Source organism: Garra rufa, chromosome 2 (assembly GCF_049309525.1).
Source record: "Garra rufa chromosome 2, GarRuf1.0, whole genome shotgun sequence".
Classification (NCBI taxonomy): Eukaryota; Metazoa; Chordata; class Actinopteri; order Cypriniformes; family Cyprinidae; genus Garra; species Garra rufa.
The window spans coordinates 47,672,714-47,685,527 of NC_133362.1; the positions used below are offsets into that span (position 1 = coordinate 47,672,714).

The 12,814-nt window shown below is 38.9% G+C and overlaps 1 protein-coding gene across 5 annotated transcripts in view; it reads right to left on the minus strand.

The window, feature by feature from the left end:
- Positions 1 to 12,814, minus strand: part of nrxn1b (neurexin 1b) — a 179,372-nt gene that overhangs the window by 19,747 nt on the left and 146,811 nt on the right. For 3 of the 5 annotated variants that reach the window (XM_073834313.1, XM_073834312.1, XM_073834316.1), the window contains 3 exons: positions 10,497 to 10,668; positions 3,627 to 3,716; positions 2,037 to 2,359 (listed from right to left, as the gene is read on the minus strand). In XM_073834313.1, the coding sequence (XP_073690414.1) occupies positions 2,037 to 2,359; positions 3,627 to 3,716; positions 10,497 to 10,668 (585 nt within the window). The remainder of the gene's footprint in view (positions 1 to 2,036; positions 2,360 to 3,626; positions 3,717 to 10,496; positions 10,669 to 12,814) is intronic. The other 2 variants (XM_073834315.1, XM_073834314.1) reach the window with 1 other exon arrangement.

The window sequence follows — 12,814 nt, forward strand, 5'->3', positions numbered from 1 at the left end:
ACCAGATGAGCTCCAGAGACCGATCATCAATGAAGACCTCGCCACCTAGACGGCCATCGGTGCCACACCACGGGAACCTGATGAGTTCTCTACAATCAGACATTGGTACAAACTGCTGGTTTCGTCTGGCCAGAGGAGAACTGGTCCCCCGACTGAGCCTGGTTTCTCCCAAGGTTTTTTCTCCATTTCTGTCACCTGTGGAGTTTTGGTTCCTTGCCGCTGTCGCCTCTGGCTTGCTTAGTTGGGGACACTTTCCAGCAATATCCTATACTATTTGAACCGAACTGGATGATGATATCACTGAATTCATTAATGAACTGCCTTTAACTGAAAATTGATTGTTTACAATAATGCGTTACTCACACACTATTGTGCTGTTTAAATACTATGAAGTTGCTTTGACACAATCTGTATATAAATAAAGGTGATTTGATTTGACCATTTGGGATGTGTTTAACAGCCTACTTTAAAAACTCCAGACACCATAAAATTTGGCTTCTTCTCTCTTTTAAGCCATGCTTTTTGCCATCACTTTTGCCGCTGCTTTTTGCGTTCTTTGAGCGCTCCCTGGCTTGCATAACTCCCAACCAATCAGCAACCTAGGGAAACCCCTTTCTGCAACGGACACCAAACAGGATCCCTTAACACGAAGGCAATGCAAGTAAAACCTCCAGATTCTGCCCCCATTTTTCATGAGCTGAACTCAAAGATCTAAGACTTTTTCTATGTACACAAAAGGCCTATTTCTGTCAAATATTGTTTACAAATCTGTCTAAATCTGTGTTAGTGAGCACTTCTCCTTTGCTGAGATAATCCATCCACCTCACAGGTGTGGCATAGCAAGATGCTAATTAGACAGCATGATTATTGCACAGGTGTGCCTTCGGCTGGCCACAATAAAAGGACACTCTGAAATGTGCAGTTTTGTCACAATGCCACAGATGTCGCAAGTTTTGAGGGAGTGTGCAATTGGCATGCTGACTGCAGGAATGTCCTGAGGCCCATTGTTGTGCCATTCATTCACGACCATCACCTCATTTTGCAGCATGATAATGCACGGCCCCATGTTGCAAATATCTGTACACAGTTCCTGGAAGCTGAAATCATTGAACATGTTTGGGATGCTCTGGATCGGCGTATACAACAGCGTGTTCCAGTTCCTGACAATATCCAGCAACTTTGCACAGCCATTGAAGAGCAGTGGATCAACATTCCACAGGCCACAATCAACAACCTGATCAACTCTATGCGGGGGAGATGTGTTGCACTCTGTGAGGCAAATGGTGGTCACACCAGATACTGACCGGACCCCCCAATACTGTAAAACTGCACATTTTAGAGTGGTCTTTTATTGTGGCAAGCCTAAGGCACTCCTGTGCAATAATCATGCTGTCTAATCAGAATCTTGATATGCCACACCTGTGAGGTGGATGGATTATCTCGGCAAAGGACAAGTACTCACTAACAAAGATTTGGACAGATTTGTCAACAATATTTGACAGAAATAGGCCTTTTGTGTGCATAGAAAAAGTCTTAGGTCTTTGAGTTAAGCTCATGAAAGATGGGGGCAAAAACAAATTTGTGTTTATAATTTCGGTCAGTGTATACTGAAATAAGAAGTATCTTGTGTTTTGTGCTTACAAATTAATGTTTTAAACTGCCAATCTTGTTACTGTGTCACTATATTTTGGATATTAATATCAATTGCAGAGTTTATGTTATCAGGCTCGTTCAATGAATCACTGGATTTGAACTCAAATTCCCTATTAAATCTTGATTAATTTCCTTTGTGCTAAATTGACCTGTTTCCCTTACAATTCTAACAAAAAATAATGTATATAATCAGTGTGACTGATTACATGCTGTGCTGATTCAGTGGCAGTGATCGTGCTTGAGAAAATTTGCAAAACATTCAGTAGTTTAGGGCCATTAAAATCAGAAAAAAAGTCCAGTCAACTACTGATGGGTCAGTTAGAACAAAGAAATGGAAAGGAAATGGTAGAGGTCAACTAGGGGAACAAGTGGAGTTCTCTGACCTGCTGAGGTTCACTTGCTGTGGTGGATTTGATCTTGTGGCTGGAGGTGGTTGTGGTGGTGATCTCCATGACTGAGGTAGACGTCTCAGAGCGAGAAACCGTAGCACTGGACTGTGGTGTTATGGAGGAGGACTGCACCTCCCCAACCAACCTCACGCTGCCTTCGATGCGGACGTTGGGGTCTCCTTCCACAGCCATGTTAAAAACCTTCAAGCCATTGTAATAGAAACCAGACATTTGGCCCTGGAAGGCGCGGCTATGGTCTCTTTCCCAGCCTCCGATCTGGATAGTCATCTGGCTGTTGAAGATTGTGAGCTGGCGGCCTGCCGGAGAACAAAGTTATTTCAATACAAAAAGACTTAGTGCAGACTAAGGAAAAAAACAAGTAAGGGAGAATGATGGTAAATAATCACGCCTGAGGAAAAGACGGATTATTCAGGTACTGGGGAATGTAAATGCTCAATGATTTATCATGGCTGTAATGAAGGGATGCTTATGAAACACAAATGATGGAAAATAAAAGGTAACAAAACAGTGGTAATACATTTAAGCTGTGGTACTTTGCTAAAAGGCCTCTTTGACACTACCAATTATGAACAACTGGTTTAATTCCTAGTGAAATTTTATAAAGCTAGCATTACTGACTCTCAGAAATGCTAAAGTACAAGAAGGAAGGAAATATTTTTTTTACTGACCTCTGCTATCATGGAGTTAAAAACATATCCATGGCAGATGTTTACAGCTATGAGTATATGCATACACTTGATATCTGATATTCATCTGATATTAATGCAGTGTAGGTGTGCAGTATAATAAACACAGTATGTACTATAAATCAACAAAAACAACTATGTCTGCCTTTTAGCAAGAGGAGTTGGGTTGGATGCAAAGGTAAACGGTGGTCATGAAACAAAGCAAGACTGAAAATAATTTAATTGAAATCAACAAAGAAAAAAAAAGCAACAACAGTTGCACATTTCATTTAAAAGATGAAAAGATTATACATGCACTTCAAAGTTATTATTCTTATTCTTATTATTTTTCAGTAGATGTTTACTCATTTTCATAGCTACACGTAAATTTTTCTTAAAGGGACTCGTATGTCAATTCATATTTTAAAAATATTATTTAAATATTATCTATTGTTATATTATGCTAAAGCATTATTATGATTATTATGATTATTTAATATTATTTACTTATTATGGCTGTCTTTTTATTCTTATAACAAAAAAAGTACACATATGTACACATATACACATGCTACAGTTTGTCAATTCATTATGTTAACACGATTATCATTTTAATTTAAACATTTCGATTTTATGACTTATAAGTTTAAATTACATTTAAAAACTTTTAAACAAGCTTATTTAAAATTACATCAACAGTCCCTTTAACCAAAATTTATGACATAAATTAGTTATTACAAATCAGTACATTACTTAAGAAGTTATTACAGTTATTACAAGCTACATTTATCTATTTAAAATTCATCCTTTAATTTAACAAAATGTTTAAATTATTACTTTATTTCACATAAAAAAAACTACTTAAAAATTATTCTTTAAGTTTAATCAGTGATTTTACCTTTGTCGAGTAGCCAATCGTCAACTACTCGACCGAGTCGATATGGAATTCGCTGTCTAGCGATCGCCAGCCGTTCATTATCAATGTTTCCTTTAAAGTTTAAAGAGACATTTCATTGGTTACAATCCAAAACCAACTGATAACTTTAAAACTTATTATTCGAGCTGTTCAAATGAAAAGATTTTAAAATTTATATTAGATTATTTAATACTTTGCTTATTTATACACTGTGTGTATTACTAGTTTAGTGAAGTTTATGTTTGTTTATAAACCCCATGAAGAATTTATACAAACATAAGACATGAAAGTTCTTATATAATTACAATTTACACCAATCATCCTGTTTGCAAAAGTTTACCTTGATTACTAATATAGTGTATTGCCTTCTTGATCATCGATTATTGTTTGCACTTTTCGTAATAGTTGAGTCCCTCAAACATAAGTGTGAAAAGCTGGATCTCAGCATCATACAGTAACTGTGGGAAGTATTCAAATATGCAGACAATGCTGAAAATCCAAAGAATAAGCAGTGGCTGGAAAATGTTCCTTAAGAACAGTAGTCAGCATCACTACTGCAGATAAAGCAGGGGCTGTCACAAAACATACAAAGAGTCTCTGATCACTGAAGACGCTATGAACTATATTAAAAACCAAGTGGATGTAAACTGAGCAGGATAATCTGTGCAAATTATTTTTTTTTTAGTCATTTCATTTTGTAGTGCATGATTTATATAAATATATGGTGTGTGAAATAAATAAATCAGGGCAGTACTAAATAAATAATGCTATTTTGTTGATATCTTTTTATTATTTGAATGGTAAACAACTATTGTACACTCACATACATTCTGTGTACATTTTAAATGTATTATATAACCTAAAGATTAATACCAGCATGTGAAAAATACTTTTGAAACAAAGAACTAACAATAAGTACTCCAAAATAAATTTGTCTATGCCATTTGTTTCCATTCTTTCTCTTTATATATATATATATATATATATTTTGAATACACTATAAAAAAAAGTGTATTTTACTTTACTTAATTCGTATCTTAACAAATTAGCATATTGCTGTTACCATATTTCAAACTCAAGTTACATTATGCTATGAATGCAAAAATCTACTATAAAATATCAGAAACCATCAAGAATATCAATTCCTTTCCATAGGTTCACTCAACGCTTCGTCAGTAGATGACACTATGGAAACACCCCCCAGGTGTGACAATTGTCTGAAGCCCATATAGAATCAATTGAATTCATTGGTTGATGCCAATAACACCTCCCTCTGAGGCATTGTGTCACCCTTGTTCTGCGTCTGCCAAGCAACGACAGGAGCACAGGAGTCACGCCCTCACTCGCACATCCATGATGCTGCGTTTGCAACAAAAAAAGATGTCCCTATTGGGCATGTCATGCTTCTCATGTTGTTTAGTTTCCAAACATCTTCCTGGAGGCCCCCCAACACTGCATGGTTTGCATTTTTCTTCATTAATTTCAGTATATAATCAATGTGAGGCTTAAAAGTAAGTTTGGGATCCAGTCATAAACCCAAGTATTTAATTTGATCCACTCTTCATGGCATTCATGCCATCATTACACAATCGTTAGATTCATAGATTTTGATTTAAACATGCTTGTACCAAAAACCATGGTATGAGATTTAAATTTATTAAGTATTAAGTTTAGCTTTGTTAAATGAGAGACTGTAACATGTGGTTTGGGTTTTGTTCTTGTCCATGTTTTCATGTCTTTTATTTTGTATTTGATTCAAGCTATTAGTGTCTTGCTTCCCTTTCCCTCATGTATTCCTGTCATTGGTTCCTTAGTTCAGTGTGTCATGCTTTCATTGGTTCATGTTTTGCCATATAGTTCTCTGTTCTGTTTGTTCATTGTTTGTTTCTCGTTGGTTGGTTTGTGTTATGGGATCTGCATTGTTTGGTATAAGTAGCCCTCATGTTTCCATTGTTGCTGGTTGTGTATTAATGTTGTAACCTGCTGTTTGGTGAGTGTGATTGAGTCTGTTTAAGTCTGTTTCTGCTAAGTTTGTTTCATGTCAAGTCAAGTCCATGAGTATTGTTTGTTTGGGTTTCACGTCACGTAAATAAAGCTACACTTGGGTTCATCCTAAACTCGCCTTCAGTGGATCTCCGTTACAGAGACAAAAGGCTTAGAAGTATAAATAACAGTCTCATCTAGATTAACAGAAGACTGTTAACATTTTAAAGGAAGACTGTTTGCAAAGATCGAAGAAAGAAGCGGACCCAATGCTGAGCTCTGAGGCACACCTCTTTCTTAAATAAATCAGTTTTTTTTTATATAGAATCATAACACATGGTTTTTCTATAATGTAAAATGAGAACTAAACAAAAAGAAGCTAAACTTTGCAGCACATCGGCCCTCCAGGAACAGGTTTTACCAGCCCTAGCTTTTGCCTTTTCATTCTGCCTGTGTTAGTTTTTTGCATCTATAGTTTTAGAAGGTTTAACAGGTTTTCTGTTTAAGAGTTAGCCTCATAGGACGACTCCTAAAGGCTTTGTTATTGGCACTGATATTTCACAAAGGGATCAGAGACTTGTAGGCTTTATCTGTAAACTCTTTCTGTATGGGTTTTGTCATGATCTGGGCTGTGGGGTTTCCCTCAGCCACCTGAGGTCGCTGTTTTCCCTTCCCTCCACTGCACTTAACCTAATTATACACTCCTGTCTTGTCATTAGCACTGATTACACTCACACCTGCTCACAATTATCTGGTCTATAAGAACTCTCATTTCCCACTACTCATTCTGGCTGCATTGTCTTCCGTCTTGTGTGTATTTTGTGTTCCGAGTTTCTTGACCTTGATTTTGGTTCCTGATATTGTTTATTTTATATTTCAGTTCATGTCTAGTTGTGCCGTGTTGGCCTTTTGGTTTGTTTATTTGTTTGTTTATTTGTGTTTATTTAATAAAATCATTCTCTCCCTGCAGAGACAGAGACGCTGTTTCGCGTTCTCGCTGTTCCGGACGCGGCGGCGACCGCTCTCGCTGTTCCGGACGCGGCGGTGACCGCTCTCGCTGTTCCGGACGCGGCGTTGACCGCTCCCGCTGTTCCGGACGCGGCGGTGACCGCTCTCTCTGTTCCGGATGCGGCGGTGACCGCTCTCTCTGTTCCGGACGCGGCGGTGACCGCGCCCTCTGTTCCGGATGCGGCGGTGACCGCTCTCGCTGTTCCTGATGTGGCGGTGACCGCTCTCTCTGTTCCGGATGCGGCGGTGACCGCTCTCGCTGTTCCTGATGTGGCGGTGACCGCTCTCTCTGTTCCGGATGCGGCGGTGACCGCTCTCTCTGTTCCGGATGTGGCGGTGACCGCTCTCGCTGTTCCTGATGTGGCGGTGACCGCTCTCTCTGTTCCGGACGCGGAGGTGACCGCTCTCTCTGTTCCGGACGCGGCGGTGACCGCGCCCTCTGTTCCGGATGCGGCGGTGACCGCTCTCGCTGTTCCTGATGTGGCGGTGACCGCTCTCGCTGTTCCTGATGTGGCGGTGACCGCTCTCGCTGTTCCGGACGCGGCGGTGACCGCTCTCTCTGTTCCTGATGTGGCGGTGACCGCTCTCGCTGTTCCGGACGCGGCGGTGACCGCTCTCTCTGTTCCTGATGTGGCGGTGACCGCTCTCGCTGTTCCGGACGCGGCGGTGACCGCTCTCTCTGTTCCGGACGCGGCGGTGACCGCTCTCGCTGTTCCTGACGCGGCTGTGAATGCGCTCTCTGTTCCAGATGCGGCCGTGACCGCTATCTCTGTTCTGGACGCGGAGGCAACCGCGCTCTCTGTTCCTGACGCGGCGGTGACTGCGCTGCACGGGCCTGGCCCGCCGTCCCTCCCCCTGATTTGCCTTCCCCCGTTCCTCCACCCTCCAGACTTGTGGAACGTCTGGGAGCCGTTCCGTGGGGAGGGGGTAGTGTCATGATCTGGGCTGTGGGGTTTCCCTCAGCCACCTGAGGTCGCTGTTTTCCCTTCCCTCCACTGCACTTAACCTAATTATACACTCCTGTCTTGTCATTAGCACTGATTACACTCACACCTGCTCACAATTATCTGGTCTATAAGAACTCTCATTTCCCACTACTCATTCTGGCTGCATTGTCTTCCGTCTTGTGTGTATTTTGTGTTCCGAGTTTCTTGACCTTGATTTTGGTTCCTGATATTGTTTATTTTATATTTCAGTTCATGTCTAGTTGTGCCGTGTTGGCCTTTTGGTTTGTTTATTTGTTTGTTTATTTGTGTTTATTTAATAAAATCATTCTCTCCCTGCACCTGGACCCAGACCCTTCCTTGTTCTCACGTGACAGGTTTTGCTTCCGCCTGTCAGGTTTATAGTCTGTTTTGTTGTATTTTCCTAGTGTTTTTCCCATACTGTTCCCATGTTTTGGTTTCTTCCTGGTCTCCCCCTAGTGTAAGTCTTATTTGGTTTACCCTTATGCCCATATTTGTACTCCCCCTCGTTACCTTGTTAAGTTGCCACTCCACCTTTGTCTGTGTATTTATAGTCCTTTGTTCTGCACTCCCCTTGTCCGATCTTAATGTTACGTCACATTTTCTCCTCCTTGGGTTTGTTTTGTTTAAAGTTCCATCGTGTTTTGTTTGTTACCTGGATTTTGTTTTGTTCTTCAATAAATACGTGTTTTGATTTGTACTCCTGTTTCCGTGTTTTCCCCTGGCTCTACACCTCCAGCACGACTGTGACACCGCCCTGGTTTAGGTCTTATTGCGACCAAGGCTAGGATATCTACACAGGCTTGTTTCCAGTTTATTTTGTTCCCAAGTTGTCATGTTGCAACTTTCTCCTCTGCCCTTTGAGTCACAGGAAAGGAGGCTGCAAAGGCTCTGTCAGCCTCCTCACTGAGGATTTATGTCGACTGCACAAGTCAGCGGCACGAATCAGATCATCTGTTTGTTTTTACAGGCTGATAAACTGCCAGTCACTTCATAGAAGGGGCATCACAACAGAAGAAAATGGGGACCAAGTGCATTGGGCCCAAAGCCTAAGAGAGACCCAATGAATGTGATTTGTAGCTTGGGACCAGCACAAGACCAGCTCAAACCAGCTGCCATTCTTCAAAACATGCTCCTAATCAGCATATGCTGCTTTTTTCTCCAGAGATGCAACCTGACACGATGCCTCAGAGGGTGATGTTAGCATCATCAGCTAATGAACTGCCATCATTCTATATTAGCTTCAGACAACTGTCACATGTGAGGGGTGTTCCCATAACATCAGCTATGACACTTTGTCTCATTTTCTTATCCATAGCTGAAAGAAAAGACTGATATAAAAGCTTGACTACCTTACTATAAATACCAATGTGCATCCAACAGGCTTACTTACAAATGTTACTAGTACAAAAGTACAAAAGTTGTCACTGGGGTGGTACCCTTTCAGAAGTTTTATGTTTTTATGCATCTTTGTACTTTGATATTACATATTAGTAACTAAAGTGTACATTCAGTAAATGGTACATTTAGGACCTATTGAAAGGGTACTGCCCCAGTGACAGCTTTTGTACTGTTTTTGCTGAGAATAAATGGAAATAGCCCAACTTGTTGGCAGAGGCTATTTACACAAACTAAGAAATCCATCTGGTACCAGCTGCAGTGAGTAAGAATGGAGGATTTTGCTTTTAATGCGACTCGCCAACCCAAGTTTGAATCTGCCCTTTATACAATCCCATTCGTCTCCCTGTTCACAATGCATATTAGCTTGGAGATGTATTTATATATTAAAAAATGGGCATTTAATAGGCCCATAATTAAAACTTTGAGCAGACTGTCAAATCGAAATGTGCAAGGCAAGCTTCTGAGATTGGGTCAAGTAAGGTCCCAATATAGCAGCATACATTTATGACTTTAAGAAATATAACACTAATATTTTGTTAGTATAACACAGGTTTGTAATGTATTATATATATTTTATATATTATACTAATGATGTGCCAGTATTTGCAGTAAATATATAAAACACTATTTACTCTTAGTGAAAACAGCATTCCACTACTATTTGAAGTTAATACATTTTTTTTAGCAAATAGCATTAGTTTATTTACTTTGAACACTTTTTGCACTCACTGACAACACATTACCCACAAGTTAAACCTTGAAAGTGAATCAATCCAAAATAGACGCATTTGGAGTGGCTTTGTATTTCATCCCGTAGTCTGTAGAGACTGAGGTCCAGCTAGATCAACTGTTCCAGAACACTGGGAAAATTCCAAACCATTCTGCTTCTTTCTTTTCAGTGAACAGATAAACTGCCAAGGACAGGGCCGTTTACTAGTGCAAGACAGGATCAAAATAATTAAAGCCTTGACAGATCTTGGGCAGCACTTCCTCTACAGACGGAGATGGCATGTATCACAGAGGATTTTAATTATCTCTTCGTGCCTGGAAGACCAGACTTCCGTCAATATGTTCTTCTCGTCTGCAATCAGCAACAATCAGCAGACACTCACATGTACAGATCTTTTACCTATTTAGCTGTGTAAGGCAAAGTTTGGTGGACTTGTTGAAAATGAGAGATCAAACTTGATTAAAAATGTCTAGCAATAGAAAGAGTCTCTTTACACCAGTGATCCTACTGATGCAACACCATTAAAAATAAATAAATAAACAAAACTTCATCATTTTAAATTAAGTATACCAGAGTCTTTAGTCCATCTTTCCATTAAATTATGAACAAGTTAATTAGATTTAAAAAACTAAGGTAACTAACAGTAGCAGTAGAATAGACAAAACTCAGTGCAAATATTCACAAACAAATTCATGTCAGCTAAACAATCATCCAGTAACCTTTCTCAGCTCAGGCAGGTGTTGAGGTGTTCAGTGATGTTCTCACCTGTGGGGTAGCGCTCAATAACAGGCAGATCGTCCACCTGCAGCGTGGCGTTGCCGCCACTCCTTGTGAACTTCACTATATGGTACTTTCCATCATTTACAAACTTTGCTTTCTCCTCGATGTTGATGTCATCTGTGCCCACGTTAAATATAGCCGCAATATAGCCATTAACCTGGAGAAAAAACAAAGATAAACAGATAGAAACTTGAGGTTGAATCTATGCCCTCTTGTACTGAACTAATGATGAAGAGGTCCGGATGATTAAAATGTACATTCAATATACAAAGTTAAATCATTATAATCATATCATATTAACAACTTGTATAGTTGTGTTGATTACTTATGTGACGTGCCTTTGGGCCCGTTCCACTTTAGCCGGCTGTGGTGTGGGTCTTTGAGAGTTGCATAATTTTGCATAATAATGTTGCATAATAAAACACCTACCAGACTGAGGTTCATGGTTCTTTGGTTTTTGGTTCACCCCTTCTGTTAACCCTTTTGGTTTGTTGTTCTTTTGGGTTAAATATATAAGTTTAGTTTGGAATTTATGTTGTTGGCCTGTACATTATGTTGAAAGTTGACTTTATTGTATCATGTTAGTGTTAATTGTTCGTTATCCATGCTTTCTTAATTTTGTTATGTATTGTAAAGCTTTATTTTTGTTAATAAATATTTCTTTGGTCTGATTTTGTTCTCGTTGCCTCCCTTATTTGTTGTGATTATGAGCTGATAGTGGCCTGGGGGGCTGTTTCAGAAAAGAGGGAATTAAAGTCCAAAACCTGACTTGAAACAACCTAACAAATCAATTGGGGCTAAAGCGGTTCAATAGATGACAATTTAAATTCATGCAATCTTACTTATTTTATCCAGGTTCAATGAGTCAAGATTATTTGATGTGCATGCTTATTCGTAGGCATCCCTTAATGTCGATCATGGATCAAATCCAACCACCATGGTAAACAGTGAATATATTTGTGCTGTTTAATGAATTTGAGATGTTGTGGTTTCCCCAGTGCATAGCAGACATGTGACAGGTATATTCTTAATTTGCAAATGTTAGAAAGTCATGCGGATATATCCAATTTGCTGTCAGGTGTAGGCGAGGTTTACATGAGTGAACGAGCGCTGCTGTGTGCATGTGTGCTAAACAGACGTAACACTATATACATAAATAGTATATATAAATGTAAAAATATATTTAAACCTTCATATAAGTGTATTTTTATGATAGCAGTAATAAAATACAGCCCTAATTACTAGCTCAAAATAGGTAATGTGTATTCCTCTTATCAGTTAAAATGTAGTCTGTTTTCTATTATTTATGTGTGTTTATAATGCTTTAAAAGATTACAATCTAAAATTGCTCTTTAATGTTTTACTAATAACCATAAGGGTACAGCTGTCAAAAAAGGCTTCATGGCTAAAAATTGCTAATCAACTGAACTGAATGCGCATGTAGCAACTATGTTAATATGTTTTCATATATCATTAAAAAAATCATTACATTTTGGTCAAAATACACTGAATACAGTTGTAGCCTAGGTTAGTTTCCCAGCATAAGTTGCCAGAGTGACTGAGCTTAACCCCTTTAGACCTGAATTTTTTTCACTGAACAAAATTTTTTTTACCCACTTGATATTTGCTCTTCTCCAACATATAAATGAGTCTAAAAAATAAAGATTTGTGCCAACTCATTTTTTATTAGATTTTTCTCATGTCCACTACAATGGACGCCGGGTCTGAAGAGAAACAAAAATCCTCATTTTTTAACCATACATAATAAATAGATTTTGTGCACTATAGTTAAACTACTGTTTAAGATTTTGAAAAGAACGCATTCAGTAAGAATGTGGAAAAAAGGTAAGATGATATGAAATCTAAAAAAAAAATTGTTTGATCCCTTTTTTGGTTGAAGTGGGTGAATTGGAGTATATGTATAAATGTCTTTGTGTGTGTGTGTGTGAATGGGTTTATGTGTATTTGCTGATTGTTTTGATGAATATATAATTGTGTGCATTATAGCAGCAAGGCATTAGTGTGCATGGAGGGGGTGTGAATGTGTGTATTACACGGTATTCACTGATCACACATCCACTATAGCTGTTCCTCACTAAAATCAATGAAATATTGATTTACAGACTGTAGTCAATTCGAAGACATAAATGAAAGCATATTAATATTAATTTCATTAATTTATATCAACATTTATAAAACATTAACATTAGAATTTGTAGCTCTGTATTTAGCTTTGAAATGCTTCAACAAATTTCTCTACCTGTTTCACAACTAATTCATGAGGTTCCTGCTGATATCGCTCA